A 22,133-nucleotide genomic window follows, 5' to 3' on the forward strand; every position below is an offset into this window, starting at 1 on the left:
GCACGACTTACGCCCGGAGTGTGTGTTTCTCGACTTTTCTAATTTTATTTCTTGTTCCATATGAAAATACCTAGTCATTGGCATTTCGTAATCAATAACGAAAGCAATCATGAAATACTTTGGGTACCATCGAATTCTACACAAGGCTGGGCCGTCACCGCAACCTGTTTCTTCAATGGCCTGTTGGCAACTACCACTTTGGAAGCGAAAACAAGACATAATCAATTTTAAGGCATATTGGAACAGTGGGCATTTTAAACAGTAGTCAGTCAATACCACGTAGTGCTAGTATTGCATTACTTAGCGGAAGTGAGTGTTTCAGAGGTGCAGAATGATGAAACAGCGATTATTATAAGCGCGACCTTGCGTGTGTTTATCCAGTTAATCTTCGCCAGTCTCCTGCTGATTTACAACTTGCATCTCCTATGCTGCGTCAGACAGACAGTGAGCATCGTTTCCATAAGTGACTTGAGCGTTTCTTTTTGAGATTAGACTTTAAGATGAGATGCCAACAAGTTTCTAAAGCGGCGTTTCGCAAAGATTTCTGGCAAAGACCCATATCACTCGAGCGTACATTTATAAATGTTACTGCAAATTCACAATAAATGTGGCGAATGTTACTGTAACAGCGTAGTATGTGACTTCTCCCTATTCTCAAATAACTCTATTTATTTATTTCAAAAATAATACAATATGGCACTCGATATTATTGGAGGACGTCCGGGAATCTTTGTCGCAATTACATTGTCAGATCGAACACGGTACGACGTCCCCTACTCCAATAATTTTCTGGACGAAGAACTAGTCAAACTTTCATATAATAATAACAACGCGGGATGGTAAACAAATACTTAGACAAAACAAGCCTGGAAATTATGCACCAAACCTCAATCTCGTTATAACATTACGCAAAGGCTCTTCAAGATACTGATGATGATTTGCGTATGTAAATGGCGCATGCTCTACGAGTTAGTATACCACGACAGACTGAACAGGCCTCCCTTGAAGAAATGAAAAGCCAAGGACTCGAATATTCCGACACACTTCAGTCAGAAACTAACGGCGGAAGCGAACACACACAGCTTGGTCTGGAAGTTATAACTTCATTCACAGACAGATAATATTTAAGGATAAAGGTGTAAGTCCTTTTAGTAGTGTGCTGACATGACGATCTTTTAATTCAATCTGCAATACCTATTTTACGATGTTGTCTGACTTTTTTGTACGCTGTCTTTCACCCGAGCAGTGTTTTCTTGTTTCCGAACTGTTTCGGTTACCATAGTTCACCGATGATCTTCCTGCCAACACATTTGTGCAGGACACTGGCATCAACATCGCGTGCGCCCCCATCGCAGTTTTTCCCAGCTTTCACCAAAACTTGATGTTTCTGCTTTACACTCCCAGTCGGTGTGTGTGATTCACTTTCTGACTGGGCAGGGTCCTTGTCCACAACACCTGGATAGACTCCAGCGACGACAAAGGCAATGCGATTATGGTGAGCTCGGAACCTCAGAAAATATTATCGTTAAATGCCCGATGCACCAAGCGTTTGCACTATTCTCCTGGTACGTTAGCCAGTGACGCACTTACTATATGGCATCAGACTACCTGGAGACGCTTGTATGCTGCATCTTTCTTTGTGTGACATGGTGTGGCGCAAACGAGGTAGTGTCCCTGCGTCTGAAAGTCAGTGATGACTGAAAGCGTATACCCACAATTCCGTGTATATCATGGCGCTACAATAGCTATTACAGTCATCGACAGTATCACCACCGCTTAATACGCAACGAAGATAGAAGTCTCTTGCGACACGGGCACCACACTGACCCTTACAATCCATTCGGACACCGATTTAAAGTGTGTAATGGTTGTTTATGTAACAGTAGATGTAATAATAAATGTTATTCAAGTAGTAGCATATAACCCACATGGACAATATAATCACAGGAGACATATTAAACCAGCTAATTTTGGCAATAATGGACTATGGCTTGGGAGAGAAATGGTGTTCTACGATTTACTAAATTATCGGATAACACATGGACTTTATATAGGGTAACAAAATGATTCCATACATCGTGATTTGTGAATTATAGCTGCCCGAGGGAATACATCATGGTGCGCAACAAATGTTGTCCAATGTAAACTATACGAATTTATTTACATATGGAGCATAAAAGACGCCCCCTATAAATTTAGGAAACTCGGTTCATATTAGAAGAAGAAAGATTCTGAATAGTAGCAACACATATAATGTAATAAACACAGCAACAGATACTGAGATACGAAGCATTTAGCAACTGTTGTGTGCACGCATATTGGACTGCTGAGAAACGCCATCGACTAGTGGTTGTTTACTTACTTATCTATTTATAGAATAGGAGGACTTGCACCATGTATGCAGTCTGGAGTGTAAGCGCGTATGGAAGTGAAACGCCGACAATAAACAGCTTAGAGATGAAGAAAATAGCTTTTGAGATGTTGGTTTACAGAAGAATGCTGAAAACTGGATGAGGACGTACTGAATAAAATTGATGAGGAAAAGAAAGCTGTGGCACAATCTGACTAGAAGAAGGTATAGTTGATAGGACACATTCCGACTTTTGAGACATCAAGGGATCACGAATTTAGTACTGGAGGGAAGTAATATATATATATATATATATATATATATATATATATATATATATATATATATATATATATATATATGTGTGTGTGTGTGTGTGTGTGTGTGAGAGAGAGAGAGAGAGAGAGAGAGAGAGGGGGGGGGGGGGTCGGGTGTCTATAAATCGTATAGTAGAGGGAGATCAAGAGATGAATACAGTAAACAGATTCAGAAGGTCGTAGGTTTCAGTAGTTATTTGGAGATTATGAGGCTTGCGCAGGATAGAGTAGCATGGAGAGTTGCACCAAACCAGTCTTCAGTCTGAAGACCAAAACAACAACAACATGTTGTGCACACACATTTACTAACGATAATCTGTAGCTCTAACGTTCTTGGCAAAGCACATGTATAGAGCACCTTGTTCCCCCTCATCTTTTCATGTCGATTTAGAGCGCAGTTGGAAGACACGTATTTTGATCTTTATCTTAGTATTCTATACATTATCTTTGCAATACGCTGACGTAACAAGTAGGGATTCTGTGAGTGTCTCTCTCACGGTAAGGCCACGATCATTTGCATGAATGGAAATTCATGGAGAATTTGTTGATCATTTGCGTATAGGCTGAGCAGCGTAGGTTCTACCACTTTTTTTTTTTGACTCGTCTTGTTTCTCCATTTTTACAAATCTTCCAGCAACAATTCACAACGTCATCCGGTGCATGATCGCCACTGTGTTTCACACATTTCGGCTCACACGCTACATTGTGGGATGTACCTAGAAAGTCCTGAGCGAGGGCAAACTCATCAGGCCAGTGCTGTTCACTCCGGTGTGAGGGGCGCGTGCAGTGAGCCACGTCCGCAGGGCTGGCTGGCTGGCTGGCTGTCTGTCTGGCCGGCACGCTGTCTGTGGGTGGTCTGCGCTCACCCGGATCTGAAGCCGGTAGCCTGGCCTTCGGCTCTCGGAGCGACGACACAATCTTCCCGCGTTCTCCTACAATTCTGCAGTTACACCCATACTCTTCAAGTTGGTCTTAAGTGTACGGCAACGGGTGCTTTATTAGTACATGCTACCCTAAAAAGTTTGGTGAGCTATCCCTAAAAGTTTGGTGAGTGGAACGGTGTGTAATGGGCAAACGTGTGCAAAGTGCGCGCACGAGCCTGGAGATCAAAAAGTCAGTATAAATTTGAAAACTGAATAAATCACGGAATAATGTAGATAGAGAGGTACAAATTGACTCACATGCTTGGAATGACATGGGGTTTTATTAGGACAAAAAAAAGTTCAAAAAATGTCCGACGGGTGGCGCTTCATCTGATCAGAATAGCAATAATTAGCATAACGAAGTAAGACAAAGCAAAGATGATTTCTTTACAGGAATGCTCAATACGTCCACCATCATTCCTCAACAATAGCTGTAGTCGAGGAATAATGTTGTAAACAGCATGTCCGGAGTTATGGTGAGGCATTGGCGTCGGATGTTGTCTTTCAGCATCCATAGAGATGTCGGTCGATCACGATACACTTGCGACTTTAGGTAACTCCAAAGCCAATAATCGCACGGACTGATGTCTGGTGACCTGGGAGGCCAAAGTTTCGGCTGAGCACACGATCACCACCAAACGACGCGCACAAAAGATCTTTTACGCGTCTAACAATATGGGGTGTTTTTTTGTTGTAATAAAACCCCATGTCATTCCAAGCATGTGTGTCAATTGTTACCTCTCTATCTACATTATTCCGTGGTTTATTAAGTTTTCAAATTTATACTGACTTTTTGATCACCCGCTTTTCCTCATTACAGAGGCTTATCTCCAACATAATTTACTCGGAAATTACTATACAAAGAATAAACGTTCTTAAACTATATTTTCAAAACATTCCTTCAGGTGTTTCGATCTTGTGTGACCTCTTCCTCTGCGTCCATTCTCCTCATTGTGTGCTGTACATTTTGGATCCAGGTGGTGATAGATCGTCCTCTTCTTCTCCCCCCCTCCGGTTCCCACTCCAGTATCAATTTTGGTATTCTGGCTTCCTCCATTCGTCGTACATGCCCGTACCACTGTAATTTCTTCCCCTCCATTACGTCATATATCCTTTCTTTTATTTCCATTCTCCTTATTATTTCGGTGTTCCTTATCTTCTCTTTCCTAGAGATTATTGCCGATCTTCTCCAGAATTCCATCTGTAGAGCTTGTAATTTTTTAATGTGCTTCAAGTTAGTTGTCAAGGTCTCCGTTCCATACAGAACCACACTCTCTAATATGGATTTGCAAATTAATTTTTTAGTTCTGCTCATTACATTCCTGCTCCATTCTTTTCTGTAAAATTGTGAAAAACTTTCATTGCAATGTGTTTCTCGCCACTTTTTAAAGGTATTCCACGTACGTTTTCACTACGGAGCAGGAAGCAGCGTCAAGCCATTTTCAGACTACGTATTAACGGTACGACAGTGTCAGCACAATACAAAGATGCCACTGTTTATGATTTTTGAAATAAAAACGACATAGCTGAAGTGTGATTACGGAAAGCGTCATTGGTTGTTGACACATTAGAATATCTTGAAGTTTCATTTAACGTAATATAGTAACAAGCTAATAAATAAGTAGGACCTACTTCCCAGAGCGTAACAGCGCCGGTGTACGTGTGCTACGGCTGCTGGCCAGTCTTCGCTTTTGTGTTTGTTTACATAATGATGAACAAAGTGTAGCACCACGCTTATGCGACTAGCGTGAAATTTGAATAGATATCATCATTCAGATCGAGAAAGATGCAACATCTCCTTGGAGTTCTGGTTTTTTATATATATATACACTCCTGGAAATTGAAATAAGAACACCGTGAATTCATTGTCCCAGGAAGGGGAAACTTTATTGACACATTCCTGGGGTCAGATACATCACATGATCACACTGACAGAACCACAGGCACATAGACACAGGCAACAGAGCATGCACAATGTCGGCACTAGTGCAGTGTATATCCACCTTTCGCAGCAATGCAGGCTGCTATTCTCCCATGGAGACGATCGTAGAGATGCTGGATGTAGTCCTGTGGAACGGCTTGCCATGCCATTTCCACCTGGCGCCTCAGTTGGACCAGCGTTCGTGCTGGACGTGCAGACCGCGTGAGACGACGCTTCATCCAGTCCCAAACATGCTCAATGGGGGACAGATCCGGAGATCTTGCTGGCCAGGGTAGTTGACTTACACCTTCTAGAGCACGCTGGGTGGAACGGGATACATGCGGACGTGCATTGTCCTGTTGGAACAGCAAGTTCCCTTGCCGGTCTAGGAATGGTAGAACGATGGGTTCGATGACGGTTTGGATGTACCGTGCACTATTCAGTGTCCCCTCGACGATCACCAGTGGTGTACGGCCAGTGTAGGAGATCGCTCCCCACACCATGATGCCGGGTGTTGGCCCTGTGTGCCTCGGTCGTATGCAGTCCTGATTGTGGCGCTCACCTGCACGGCGCCAAACACGCATACGACCATCATTGGCACCAAGGCAGAAGCGACTCTCATCGCTGAAGACGACACGTCTCCATTCGTCCCTCCATTCACGCCTGTCGCGACACCACTGGAGGCGGGCTGCACGATGTTGGGGCGTGAGCGGAAGACGGCCTAACGGTGTGCGGGACCGTAGCCCAGCTTCATGGAGACGGTTGCGAATGGTCCTCGCCGATACCCCAGGAGCAACAGTGTCCCTAATTTGCTGGGAAGTGGCGGTGCGGTCCCCTACGGCACTGCGTAGGATCCTACGGTCTTGGCATGCATCCGTGCGTAGCTGCGGTCCGGTCCCAGGTCGACGGGCACGTGCACCTTCCGCCGACCACTGGCGACAACATCGATGTACTGTGGAGACCTCACGCCCCACGTGTTGAGCAATTCGGCGGTACGTCCACCCGGCCTCCCGCATGCCCACTATACGCCCTCGCTCAAAGTCCGTCAACTGCACATACGGTTCACGTCCACGCTGTCGCGGCATGCTACCAGTGTTAAAGACTGCGATGGAGCTCCGTATGCCACGGCAAACTGGCTGACACTGACGGCGGCGGTGCACAAATGCTGCGCAGCTAGCGCCATTCGACGGCCAACACCGCGGTTCCTGGTGTGTCCGCTGTGCCGTGCGTGTGATCATTGCTTGTACAGCCCTCTCGCAGTGTCCGGAGCAAGTATGGTGGGTCTGACACACCGGTGTCAATGTGTTCTTTTTTCCATTTCCAGGAGTGTATATATATATATATTTCCGGGTTAGTCAAGCTTTTGTCTAAAAGGGATTCAGTCTCTTGAAATTTCTTTATTAATCTAACCATCGTCGAATTGTTTCAAGAGCCGGCTTTAAATGATCACTCTAGGGATGTATTACAAACCCCTACGTATCGCTCACATAGGGATCGTGAGGATAAGATTAGAATAATTACTGCGCGCACAGAGGCATTCAAACAATCGTTCTTCCCACGATCCATACGTGAATGAAACAGGAAGAAACCCTAATAACTGCCACAATGGGACGTACCCTCTGCCGTGCATCTTACGGTGGTTAGCAGAGTACGGATATAGACGGAGAACTGTAGGGTACGCGTACAACGGGGCAGAGGTAAGCAGACCTGTACATCGAATCAGCTCTCGGATCGTTCAATAGAAGAAAACACTCTTCCGTCCTACGCGTTATCCGTAGTGAACGGAAACTAGACACTAACGATTTTATAATAACAATAAACAAAAAAATTTCAATATGTAATTGTTTACCACAGTGATTAGTACATTGCTTCAGGGCATCAACTGGCAGAAATACTTAATTTACAATGCTTTTTCGAGACACACACTGTCCATGCTACTTTATTCTCGCAAAATTAGCTGACACATGTGGAAATATATGTATGGAAAAAGGGAACTCTAAGAGTAAAATGTTCCTGGGACGAGTGTCCTGATTCTCATGCTTCCCTCACTCTGGATACGTAAATGCACACTGTTAATCGAAACGCCATCTGCAGACGGTTGTCCTAGCAACGAACGTTTGGCATGCGGTTACCTGAACCAGCCTATGGATTACTATTTCCCATTCAACGCCGGAGAGAGCTCTTGGGTCGCACATACTGAAAACACCTACACATTTACTGACTGGTTTACTTCGACGAGGGAAAATGTAATTTAAAGATTAACAACGGAACGCGACAACCTCCCTTATTTTTAAGTTTTACGTCCGACTTGGCGAAATCACCTGTGGAGGAAGCAACTAGACTTGGTCGCCAACAGTAATAATTGTCCCTCCCCCCAAATACAGGTTCATGCCAGGAATCTGATGACTAATTAACGTCGCGCTTGATTCCTTTACTATCCTCCGGTCCCGGACAGGCGCACAGTAATAGCGTAATAAAACTGTAATTAACTACAGCATTATACGTGTGGGCATGCCGATCGGTCTACCGTGTTCTCTCTCTCTCTCTCACTCTCTCTCTCTCTTTCTCTCTCTCACACACACACACACGCGCACGCACGCACGCACGGTGCGCACGCTCGCACTCCACTCCTTATCTAATTATAAGACTATAGTAGTAATGTATGCTCGGCTGCACTCGGGAGCTGAGAGTGTGGACAATTTTCTTCCCTGGTGATGCGTCCCGCGTGAAGGTGCGCCTCCTGGGTGTTTAGGGAACGTAACTGGCAGAATGTAACGCGGTTTTCGAGCCACTGCCTCACTTGGCTCTTTATTATCTTTCAGGGGAGGACATCACGTTAATCCATGAACTCCTACGACTTATTTCGGTTGAACTCCAGTCCTTTCTACACGTACATCTGTCTACATGGATACTCCGCAAGCCACCGTACTGTGCGTCGCGGAGGGTATCCTGCACCACCATTAGCTATTTCCTGTTCCACACGTAAATAGAGCTGTGGAAAAACGGCTGTCTGCGCCTCTGTATGAGCCCTAATTGCTCGTATCTCCACTTCGTGGTCTTTACTCAAAATATACACTACTGGCCTTAAAATTGCTACACCACGAAGACGACGTGCTACAGACGCGAAATTTAACCGACACGAAGAAGATGCTCTGATACGCAAACGATTACTTCAGAGCATTCACAGAAGGTTGGCGCCGGTGGCGATACCTACAACGTGCTGACATGAGGAAAGTTTCCAACCGATTTCTCATACACAAACAGCATTTGGCCGGTGTTGCCTGGTGAAACGTTGTTGTGATGTCTCGTGTAAGGAGGAGAAATACGTACCATCACGTTTCCGACTTTGATAAAGGTCGGATTGTAGCCTATCGCGAGTGCGGTTTATCGTATCGCGACATTGCTGCTCGCGTTGGTCCAGGTCCAACAACTGTTAGCAGAATATGGAATCGGTGGGTTCAGGAGGGCAATACGGAACGCCGTGCTAGATCCCAACGGCCTCGCATCACTAGCAGTCGAGATGAAAGGCATCTTATCCGCATGACTGTAACGGATCGTGCAGCCACGTCTCGATACCTGAGTCAACATGTGGGGACGTTTGCAAGACAACAACCATCTGCACGAACAGTTCGACGACGTTTGCAGCAGCATGGACTATCTGCTCGGCGATCATGGCTGCGGTTACCCTTGACGCTGCATCACAGGCAGGAGCGCCTGGGTGCACGAATGTCAAAACGTCAATTTTTCGGATGAATCCAAGTTCTGTTTACAGCATCATGATGGTCGCATCCGTGTTTGGTGACATCGCGGTGAAAGCACATTGGAAGCGTGTATCCGTCATCGCCATACTGGCGTATCACACGGCGTGATGGTATGGGGTGTCATTGGTTACACGTCTCGGTCTCCTCTTGTTCGCATTAACGGCACTTTGAACAGTGAACGTTACATTTCAGATGTGTTACGACCCGTGGCTCTACCCTTCAATCGATCCCTGCGAAACCCTACATTTCACCAGGATAATGCACGACCGCATGCTGCAGGTCCTGTACGGGCCTTTCTGGATACAGAAAATGTTCGACTGCTGCCTTGGCCAGCACATTCTCCAGATCTCTCACCAATTGAAAACGTCTGGTCAACGGTGGCCGAGCAACTGGCTCGTCACAATACGCCAGTTACTACTCTTGATTAACTGTGGTATCGTGTTGAAGCTTCATGGGCAGCTATACGCGTACACGCCTTCCAAGCTCTGTTTGACTCAATGCCCAGGCGTATCAAGGCCGTTATTACGGCCAGAGGTGGTTGTTCTGGGTACTGATTTCTCAGGATCTATGCACCCAAACTGCGTGAAAATGAAATCACATGTCACTTCTAGTATAATATATTTGTCCAATGAATACCCGTTTATCATCTGCATTTCTACTTGGTGTAGCAATTTTAATGGACAGTAGTGTATGTTGGCGGCAGTAGAATGATTCTGCAGTACGCTTGAAATGCCGGTTCTCTAAACTTGCTCAATAACGTTCCTCGAAAAGAACGTCGCCTTCCCTGCAGGGATTCCAATTTGAGTTCTCGAAGCATGTCCGTAACACTTGCGTGTTGTTTCAACCTACCGGTACCGAATCTACCAGCTCACCCCTGAATTGCTTCGATATCTTACTTGGCTTTAATCCCATCCCAAACACTCGAGCGGTACTCAAGAATATGTCGCGCTAGCGTCCTACACACGGAATCCTGTACTGATGAACCACACTTTCCCAAAATTCTCCCAATACACCGATGTCGACCATTGGCCTTCCCTATCACAGTCCTCACATGCTTGTCCCATTTCATATCGCTTTGCAACGTTACGGCCAGATATTAAACGACGTGACTCTATCAAGCAGGACACTACTAATGCTGTGCGCGAAAATCGTGGGGTTGTTTTTCCTACTCATCGGGATTAACTTACATGTCTCTAGATTTAGAGCTAGCCGCCATTCATCACACCAATCAGAAATTTTGACTCAATCATCTTGTATGCTTCTATAGTCACTCGAGGACGAGACTCTACCGTACACCACAGCTTGCTGTCCGCCAGATCATTTATGTGCACAGAAAAAAACGAGTAATAGCGGCCCCATTACACTTCCCTGGGACACTTCCGTCAATACCCTTGGGTCCCGTGAACACTCGCCGTCGAGGACTACATACTGGGTTCTATTACTTAAGAAGTCTTCGGGACACTCGCACGTCTGGGAACCTATTCCATAAGCTCATACCTTCGTTAAGCGTACAGTAGTGGGGCGCCGTATCAAATACTTTCCGCAAATCTACCTATTTGCCTGTTACCCCTCATCCATAGGTAGCAGTATATCATGTGAGAAAAGGGCTAGCTGAGTTTCGGACAAACGATGTTTTCTAAAACAGTACTGATTCGTGCCATAAGATTCTCGATCTTAAGAAAATTTGTTATGTTCCAACTGAGAATATGTTCAAGGATTCTGCAGCAAACTGATTTTACGGATATTCGTCTTTAATTTTTATGGTCCGTTCTTTCCCCCCTCCTTACATGTAGGAGTAACCTGTGGTTTCTTCCAGTCGGGTGGGACTTTGCGCTGGGCGAGAGGCTCGCGATAAAAGCAAGCTAAGCGAACTGCTGTTCTGACATTTCGAACAGAGCTGCAGAGCATCCTTGATAATCAGTACATAACGGTAACAGTAACAGCGACGCCAAGTGGACTGTTATAGCAAAGTAGGCCGTTATGCAGGCGTGACATCACAGCACTGCCTGCTCGAGCCTCTGACTAGAAATCATGGGTGACAACGCCACTCTAGACGCAGCGCATTACTTAGTTCGAGCAATCCCAGCTGATACTGGACGCGGCAGTTGTCACCTGAGTAAAAGCCCTTCTGACGCGCACAAGTCGACGGTTGAGATGTGATTGAGGAACGGAGACGCAAAGAAACAACCACAGTTAAACGCAGATTAGGAACATATCACGTATTGGCGGGCAGAGGCCTCCGAGCACTGTACAGGATGGTTGTAAGAACTTGAAATCAGCAGAAGTAATCACTCGTGAGTTTCTAAGTGCTCCCAGCAGTCGAGTTAGTTCAATGACTGTGCACAGGGAGCGAGAAGAATGGGGTACTATGAGTGTGCAGCTCTTCATAGGCCACTAATTTCCGCAGTCAATGCTAAGCGACGGCTGAAGTGATATAAAAAGCGACACTGCTGGACAGTCGATGACTGGAAACGAGTAATGGATCACGCTATACACTGTCGCGATCTGATGGAATGGTTTTGTGTTTGGTCAATGCCTGGAGAATCACTTGAGGAACCAAAAGTGATGTATGGAGGATATGATGTTGCAGTGTGGGGGCGTTTTTCGTGATTCGGTTATGGTCCCCATATTGCGGTTAAAACAGGAGATAAGTTTGAAAAATATCGCTGTACTCAAGTAAATACAACGTCCAGTCACATTAATGTGAGCACCTGTCAAAAACCTGAATAACCACGTTTGTCCAACTCCAAAGCCGTGACCAGCTGCTCTAGGTCTCTCGGTTGAGATTCCATGGCACAAACCGCCCGATAGAGGTAGCCTCGCAGATTCTTGATTGCATTTAAATCTGTGGAGTTTGATGGCCATGGGAGTACAATAAACTCGACCTGGTGATCTTCGAACTACGCAAGAACACTGCGAACTGACAAGTTGCACTGTCTTGCTGGTTGATCTCATCGTGCAGAGGAAAAAGAAACTCCTTGCAGTGGTGCACATTGTCCCCAAAGGTAAATACATACTTATGTAGATCTACGGTGTCTTCTAGAATGACGAGATCAGCCATGGAATGCCATGAGATTATTTACCAGACTATAACGGTCCCCCCTCCAGCCTGAACGCTGTCAACGATTGTTACAGTCTGTTCGCCGAACGCCGCACACGCCAACAGCCATTTATCCGAGAGAGCATAAAACGTGATTCATCTGAGGTCACCCAATGGACGCCCCATAGCGGGGCTGCCGTGCAAATTCCAGCTGCATGAATCTCGCGCCTGTTGCAGTGGCCCACATGCAGCAGCGTTCGCTGAACGGTTGTGGAGAAGACACCCTTTGTTCACCTGGGCGGTCATTTGCTGAACAGTCGCACGTCTATTCGCCCATACATGTCTCCGCAGCCGTCGTTCACGTCTCACATTTATAGCCCGTGGTGCACCGCAATTGCCTCGGCGCCGGAAATGTACACCGCCATTTGCCATGCACGGTACGCTTTAACCACGGTGGCAAGCGAACAGTTTACAAACATCTCGGTTTCGGTAACGCTTCCAACCTTGGCGCGAAAGCCAATGATCGTATCCTCGTGGACGTCAAATTTATGGCTCCGTTTCCGCGTTACCACGACTTCCCTGCATTCCGCCCTTCCCCGATATGCTTTGCATACTCTCCTGTAGTGTCATACGCCCTCTTTTTTTCCTGATTTACATAAAGATCTAGGTGATAATCTGAGCAGCCCCCTTAGATAGTTTGCAGATGACGCTGTAATTTACCGTCTAGTAAAATCATCAGACGATCAATTCCAATCACAAAATGATCTAGAGAGAATTTCTGTATGATGTTAAAAATGGCAATTGGCACTAAACAAAGAAAAGTACGAGGTCATCCACATGGGTACTAAAAAAAATCCCATAAATTTTGGGTATACGATAAATCGCACAAATCTAAGGGCTGTCAATTCGACTAAATACCTAGGAATTACTATTACGAGTAACTTAAATTGGAAAGACCACGTAGATAATATTGTGGGGCAGGCGAAACGAAGACGGCCCTTTGTTAGCAGAACACTTAGAAGATGCGACAAACCCACTAAAGAGACAGCCTACATTACACTTGTCCGTCCTCTGCTGGAATATTGCTGCGCGGTAAGGGATCCTTACCAGGTAGGATTGACGGAGGACATCGAAAAAGATCAAAGAAGGGCGCTCGTTTCGTGTTATCGCGCAATAGAGGTTAGAGTGTCACTGATATGATACGCGAGTTGCGGTGGCAGTCACTGAAACAAAGGCGGTTTTCTGTCCAGCGAGATCTATTTACGAAATTTCAGTCACCAACTTCCTCTTCCGAATGCGTAAATATTTTGTTGAAACCCACCTACGTAGGTATAAATGAGCATCATAATAGAATAAGAGAAATCAGAGCTCGAACGAAAATATTTAGGTGTTCCTTTTACCCACGCTCCATTCGAGAGTGGAATGGTAGAGAAGTAGAAGGAAAACGGTTCGATGAAGCCTCTGCCAGGCACTAAAGTGTGAATTGCAAAGGATGTAGATGCACTGTAATGCTGCCATCTGCAGCCTATGAGTGGTTATTGCACACCGACGTCGAACATGGGCGGTGGTGCTCTTCAGCTCCGTTATTTGAAAAGTGGCGATGTTACGCTACCCCTCGAACACCCGTGAGCACGTGTCATCGTGCTTACATTCATACTCTTGTTATACACTGTAGCGCCAAAGACACTGGTATAGACATGCGCATTCAAATACAAGGATATGTAAACAGGAAGAATATGCCGCTGCCGTCGGCAACGCCCATATAAGACAAGTTTCTGGCGCAGTTGTTGGATCGGTTACTGCGCCTACAATGACAGGCTATCAAAATTTAAGTGAGTTTGTCTGTGGTGTTATAGCCGTTGCACGAGTGGTGGGACACAGCATCTTCGGCTTACCGATGAAGTGGGGATTTTCCCGTACGACCATTTCATTTATGTATAGTATCACGAATCCGGTAAAACATCAAATCTCCGATATCGCCGCGGCCGGAAACAGATCCTGCAAGAACGGGACGAACGACGGCTGAAAAGAACCGTTCAACGTGACAGAAGTGCAACCCTTCCACAAACTGCTGCAGATTTCAACGTTGGGCCATCAACCAGTATCAGCGTGTGAACCATTCAACGATACATCATCTATATGGGCTTTCGGAGACGAAGGCCCACTCGTATATCCTTGATGACCGTACGACACAAACTTTTACGCTTCGCCTGGGCCCGTCACCATCGACATTGGACTGTTGATGACTGGAAACATATTGCCTGGTCGGACGAGTCTCGTTTCAAATTTTATCGAGCGGATGGACGTGTACGGGTATGGAGACGACCTCATGACTCCATGGACCCTGCATGTCAACAGGAGACTGTTCAAGCTGTAACGGTGTGGGGCATGTGGGGAGTGATATGGGACCGCTTATACGTCTAGTATCAACGACAGGTGACACGTACGTAAGCATACTGTCCGATAACCTGCTTCCATTCATGTCCATCCTGCATTCCTACAAACTTGGGCAATTCCAGCAGGACAATGCGACACACTATACCTCCAAAATTGCTACAGAGTGGCTCCAGGAACTCTGTTCTCAGTTTAGACACTTCCGCTGCCCACCAAACTCCTCAGACATTAGTACTGTTGAGCATGTCTGGGATGCCTTGGACCGGCCGCGGTGGCCGAGCGGTTCTAGGCCCTTCAGTCCGGAACCAAGCAGCTGCTACGGTCGCAGGTTCGAATCCTGCCTCGGTCATGGATGTGTGTGATGTCCTTAAGTTAGTTATGTTTAAGTAATTCTAAGTCTAGTGGACTCATGACCTCAGATGTTAAGTCCCATAGTGCTCAAAGCCATTTGAACCATTTCTGGGATGCCTTGGAACGTGTTGTTCAGAAAAAATATCCACGCCATCGTACTCTTACAAATTTATGGAAAACCCTGCAGGATTCGTGGTGTGAGTCCCCTCCAGTACTACTTCAGACATTAGTCGAGTCCACGGCACGTCGTGTTGCGGCATTCCTGCGTGCTCGCGGGGGCCCTACACGATACTAGGCTGGTGTACCAGCTTCTTTGGCTCTTCAGTGTATGATGGTTAAGTCTTTGCGGCTTGGTCTAGATCCTACGCCGAAAGAACATTTCAAACACCTTTTGAAAAAGTAATACGATCATCAATTGTCTGAAATACAATGCTCAACTTCACTACAAACGACTGAGACGTTTTTCGCACTACATGCATCGCGAAAGTTCGAGTACGAGTGAACGTACAGTTAACTTCATGAAACGGAGACGAGGTTTCGGTAAGATCGTCTGCAGCATGGTAAGTTTACCGGTTTCCAGCGCAGAGCGCCAGATAAAGACTATGTTTACCTACAATAATAATCTGAAAAATTCAAAATCGCGTTGAATCGGAGTAGAGTAATGCAAAAAGTATAACCAAAGTCAAATAAACAAACAGCTGAACATCAGCCGCTACCGTATCCAAGCGAAGCAAGCAGAAGAATAAAGCACTGAAGAACAACTCCTGATCGAGTTCGGACGGCAAATGTTCTTTTTTCCCCTTCATTCGGGGAGTTCAACACAGTGGAAACAATTTGGGGCTAGCAACAATCGTGAGAAATTAACATGTAGCGTTATTACCCGTCGAGTGGAATTATCCATGTGACGCTATTGCCACTGAAGTGGCGATGTCGACTGCCCTTATATTTACCACATATGAGGGTCCTATGGTACACCAACAAGATATACTTGCACGTCTATTTAATTTCGTCAACTACGCTTAAGTGCCTAAAGATGAAGCCATAACAGCGTCGAAGTCAATGGGAGATAATACGACAAACACAACTCTGAAATATTAAAATAGCCTGTGCGCTCCAAAACAGAATAAGTATGAACAGCGCTCGTTAGTATAGTGATAATTTGTTGTTAATATAATATACAGATGAAGTTTGTTTAATCTGCTTGTCTTGTTAATGTGTACCTTGACTCGTTCCACATCCCTGAAAGTTTCCATTCTTGGTAGGATCTAAACACGATGAATGAATACATGAATAAAGCAGAGGCCTTCTGATGCAGTATTTCTTTTCCTTCTTAAAAATTAATTTTTGGGAACTAGGTATTAAATAAGAACGGATTTTTCCACATCTATCAGATAAGAAATAGAACCAGGATGCTGACAAACGCTCTTGATGACAGTGAGAATACTTTAATCTTTAGTGCCTTCCACTTCCCAAGTACAGGACTAGGTTAAAATTGAAAGCGCTCTGCCCCCCCCCCCTCCTCCCCCCAAAAAACCGGCACGCTGGTTTGTTCCTGAAGGTCATTCAGTTTCTTTTTGCTAGTAAAATTACAAAATTTTGGCTTCTAATTGATTAGTTTAAGAATTTTTCTAGATGCTTCTGTTTATTGGTAACATTTAAAATGGACTATGTAAATCATCTGAATTAAAAGCTCTATCTCAACAGGAATATTTCCGTAAAAAATACTACTTTGTCCATCTCTAAGGCAAATTGCAGCGCGTAAGGAAAACTGAATTTTTAACCAATCGGCGGCAGCAAAACAAAGCAACAAGACCGGGGGTAGGCTCACGAGCGTCGCACGTGTCTTCCTCATCAGACAGGGGGGAGGGCTCGATGCCACGTGCGCACAGATTCGTCACTTCCCACCGTTGTGCGGACACACTGATGTCTTTATTTCTAATGCTGTTATTTTTGAAAGAGTGCTCTGATGCTGCGACTCCCACTACCGCCCAAAATACTGTCCAAAAAGTCAATTAACACTGACGGGAGGCCGCACAGCGGGATAAGTTCATCGTGTAATCCAATAAAACGTGCCTAATTGTGGCTAGTTCAATCCATGTTTCTTTACCTACTCTTCCTGAGTATGTAATAATCATTTACGCACTTCGCAATTATAGATTGAAAAAAAAAAAAACTTGTTAACGAATTGTGGACGTGTTGTGTCCGTAAGATTGCGCAATTCATCGGCTGCCAATATCGATCCTCGAGTCTCGTGCTCACATCAGTTCAGATCGTTGTTGCGCCGTTGTATTTGTGTAGGCGCTACTTTTACCAAAACGGCGCCGCCTGTCCTCACAAATATGCAGTATTATTTCCTAGGATCTCCGAAAACAGTCAATAACAGCCTGATAACTGTTGAAATGAATTAATATCAATATACCCTCTGTGGGCAGCCATCTACATAAGTAGAATACAGTATCCCGTTCGTAGATTTTATTTGCTTGTGAAAAAATAAATCAGTAAATACTCAGCTGTCTTCTGCTTGAAGTATTGTGTCAGTACGGGAAATTAACGGTATCTCCGATAGACTAGATTGTTATGTCTCTCTATGCTGTGTATCCTGTCACTAGATCATCTGATCGCAATGTTGATATGCACCTGGAAGCAAGATGCGAGTGCTGTATTTAATTTTCACGGGAACAACAGTACACAGCACACACAGCTGCTATTACAAAGCCGTTTATAAGCAAAGTTCGGAATAAGCAAGAATCACATGGCGTGCAGATTTTTTTACGCGAAGAACAAAAGGCACTACAATACATTTTTTACGCGAAGAACAAAAGGCACTACAATACGACAGTCACTTCGCTTCAGGAACCTCCGGCAGTTGCAGCTGCCTTTCTTGAAACTATTATGGTGATTCATTTTGGATAACTGTGTTCTGTGATCAAGCTCGCTTTGAAGTGCTCGAAAGTTTACACCCGCAACTACTAGTCAATTTACTTAGCAAAATTTTCGCATATGCAGTTTCATCTGCTGTGATCTTGGTGGGATCCCACGATTAAACTATTTTTTCTTTATAAATGTGTGTCCCCGGATATATTAAACACGGGCTTTTAAATCATCTGCACATCGGGAAGTCTTAATTGACACAATAACCCACATGAAAACATCAACTGAGTTACAATAACTTGAACTAAAGGATTTCAGAATAAAAAGGGCAATAAACTTTCCCTGACACATCCCTCAGATAGACAGTACATTCAAAACAACTGATAGCAAGTATGCTTTGCACAGCTTTTCCACGTATAGGAACATGAAGCTGTTTACAAATCCCATTTTTACACGTAACATGAGATTACTGAGTCTTTCATAGCAGAAAAAAGATATTACCAAATTTGGGATTTCGTAAGAGTGTATCATTTATCGAAATGTGTCTAAAACATTGCTAAACATTTCTATTTACTCCTCTGTAACGACAACTTTAAGGATTAAGCGATGTGACTTAACCAGCGATGTCGAAAAGAAAACGGTATCTGCTAACCAGTTACAGGTCAGGGAATTGAACTAAAGACCTTTAGTATGCAAGAGTTGAAATGCGTCTGGTTTTACTAATCTGTGCAGTACGTCGCCTCCACGTGAAATTCTACTGCGTCTCGGTACTCTGATGGAACATTTTGTTTTTTCTGAAGGTTAATAAAATTTTTAAAAAGTAAGAAAAACTCGTTTTATTCAGTGTTTACTTCAATTTTGAATCATAACTAATAACAGAAATCATATTTAAAAATAATTAATGCGCCGAAACGCTATTAATTGATCTATTTGGCGGAACAACCTTTTCTATTGTACCGACACCAAAGAGAAGAGAATTGCGAGCACACGTTTTTCTCTTCAGCAGCATCCACTCGAAGTGGATGCGACAAGTACACTGTTAAAATGCATCCTAACAACCACAGGAAATTACATATATATGATGCGTTACCACCAAGGTCACCGTGCGTGAGCACCAAAACAAATGTCACTGCAAGCAATTACCGCAACCCGTGACAGCCGAGAAAAAGTAAATATAATGGGAATGAAGGAATGACAAATCGGTCGAAATGTTCACGGCCTCACATGAAAAAAGGATGTTATTTTAGAAGAATTAGAAACAATACCGGATACCATAAATATGCCTTGGGGGACAGCCGCCACTACACGTAGTTATACTACGTTCGTTTCATAGAAAATGATCGTGAACTGCGTGACCTTTTTCTACATATTACTGAAATCTAGTAGGGTGCTTGTCCCTCCAGTTCAAGAAAAACTTTTCACCCGAACTGGTAACAAACGGGCAAACACGGATGTTTCCATTGATAATATTAAAAATTTGGTACACTGTTTGGGACAGTAATGCCGCCGAATGCAGACAGTGTTGACCAACTCTTCTCGCACGTACCTGTGCAGAAGCCGTGAGACACGCAGCTGTCCTACAGAGCGGCGCGCTGAGGTTGTGTGGAGTGACAGGCCACGAAGCAGCCATCACGATGACGGCGATGAACAGGGCCAGACACAGCAAGATGATGATTATCGCGACGATGAGGCCGGTGCGAGACAGACCGGTGCGTTTGCTCGCGCTGTGCTGCAGCCGGGACGCGAACCCCGAACGGCCGCGTCCGCCGCGCTTCACACCCACAGAGTCCGCGTCACTCGAACGGCGCATTTGATCGGAACTGGAAGGAGGCAGGCAGGGCACCTTCTCTCCCGGACTCGAAGGCACCGGCGGTGAGGAATCCCTCCCGCCATTAGCCAACCCCTTCTCACTGTCGTCTTCCATTGTTCAGTCACTCACTGTAGCGTCAACAATAACACTCATAACACGGGTGCACTCGCCTGCCGTAAACACCACTGCCCGACTGCACCGTACGCCGTGCACACGTGTACTCAACAATACTCACGTCCAACGGACGCTCGCCCGGCCCGCGTTTCTACCACGTCGAAGCTCATTGGCTGAATGCACGACGCCCCTCGCTCGTAGTTCGCCGGCATCCATAAAGTTTCAGCGACGGCCACTGGAGGCGCACCGGCAGCAGCACTTGCAGGCGAGAGTGCAAACAGCTGAGTGGAGTGGGCGCTCGCCATCCTGCAAGTAGTTCTGACGTCTGCCAATAGGAACGCTACTGTGCTGACCGAACCGAACGAAACATCACCGTCGTTTCTGATCTACAGAATAACTTGCCCATAATCGAACTACGTTTTATAAGGATTTTAATTGTCGCAGGAGCATAATGGGGCACCACGCCGTCAGACAGCAAGTAGGAATCTGTATGTGGGCAACAACTATCGTTTAAAGCTGCACGGAAATAGTTATTTCAATTTTTTTAAAAGTATAAGTCCTATATCTAAAAACATTTGTTTTACTTTATTTATTTATTCGTCCATAGACCATTTAGTTCAGTAATATCGGTCATGTAACTAACATACAGAAATAATACATATAAAAAATTAACAAAAAAGGATACGATAACGTGTGGCTAGGACAGAAAATCGGCCATGGCCTAATCAAAGGAACCATTCCAGCATTAAATCTTAGCGCAAAGGGGAAACCATTGAAAACCCACGTCACTATGGCTGGAAGTGAATAAACTCCGGTCCTCCCAAATACGAGTCCAGTACGATAATACCGGAATAGCCACATCACTAGGCACATGATTGGAAGGGGAACCACAAAATACATCGTTTACATGGTGAATGCAACATGCACAATAAGTAAATCAATGGAAAAGAAATTTTGAAAATAAAAACACCACTGAAAATATGAAAAAAACCATGAACAAATTACATAACACTGCAGAAAAATACAAAATTCACAATAAGGCAGTGATGTAGGTACGCGTGATACATGAAAGTCTGATTTAAAACATCCATCAAAAAATAGAACACATTATATAAGACTGCGAAAAGGCAGAAAGTATATGATCTGTCACTACTTGTCCACTTGACTGCGAGTGGCGCGTCAGTGGTAGATCCTGATGCGCCTAACCAACAAGTTTGAGGTGCTGTCTTTGTATTGTATTGTATTTATTGGTCCAGTAAATCTTACATGTACAGTACAGCACATCAGATATTGGACAGGTCAAAGTATATCTTACAATTAAAACACTTTAGAAACTAGAAAATTATGTTCACAAAATTTTACAGCACTTCATATACTGGGCAAGTCAATGTGTAAGTTATAATTAAACCACATTAGAAGCTTGAAGTTTACAACTGAATACATGTATAAGCCAATATTAACGATTAAAGTATTTGCATGATCCTCTCTTAAGCTCTAAGGATTTTTGAGGAACTCTTCTACACTATGAACTGACATGTACACTAGAGAATTACATTCACAGAATTTTACTTCATATACTGGGCAAGTCGCTATACAACTTATACTTGAACCCCATTATAAACTTGAGAATTACATCTGAATGTATTTATAGGCCAATATTAATGGTTACAGTATTTGCATAATCATCACTTAGACTCTCGAGGATTTTGGAGGAACTCTTCCACACTATAAAAGCAATGTGTCAACAGATATTCTTTTAATGCTGCTTTAAAATTTTTTACATCTGTCATTACTTTAATTTCTCTTGGCAATTTATTGTAGATAATTTTTCCATGGTGTAATGTTCCTTTTTGGCACAAACTGGTTTTTGTATGGAGTACATGAAAGTCAGTTTTCTGTCTTGTATTATGATGATGAACATTTTCATTTTTGGGGAGGATACTAGGATTTGTTATTGTATATTTCTTTATAAACATTGCACTTTCAAATAGGAAAATACATGGAAGGGGAAGAATCCCCATCCTTTTAAATAATGGTCTACATGGTTTGTTCCTTTTTATTCCAGCCATGATTCTCACTATTCTTTTTTGCATCCTGAATAGTTTTAGGCAGGATGGCGAGTTACCCCAAAAAGTGATCCCATATTTTAGGACAGAATGTATATTAGAATAGTAAACTGTCATTACACAGTCCTTATGACAGCAGTTTTCTAGCACTCTCATTAAATAACACATGGTACTTAGCTTCTTTAATATGTTGTCAATGTGAGTTTCCCATCTAA

General features: G+C 44.3%; 1 protein-coding gene across 1 annotated transcript in view; it reads right to left on the bottom strand.

The window, feature by feature from the left end:
* The window catches only part of LOC126175840 (endothelin-converting enzyme homolog), a 625,659-nt gene extending 605,622 nt beyond the window's left edge, over window positions 1-20,037 (bottom strand). The window contains exon 1 of the mRNA XM_049922841.1: window positions 19,475-20,037. Within this exon, the coding sequence (XP_049778798.1) occupies window positions 19,475-19,852 (378 nt within the window). The 5' untranslated portion in view covers window positions 19,853-20,037. The remainder of the gene's footprint in view (window positions 1-19,474) is intronic.
* Between the last annotated feature and the right edge of the window lie 2,096 nt (window positions 20,038-22,133).

This window comes from Schistocerca cancellata, chromosome 3, assembly GCF_023864275.1.
Source record: "Schistocerca cancellata isolate TAMUIC-IGC-003103 chromosome 3, iqSchCanc2.1, whole genome shotgun sequence".
NCBI classification, from domain to species: Eukaryota; Metazoa; Arthropoda; class Insecta; order Orthoptera; family Acrididae; genus Schistocerca; species Schistocerca cancellata.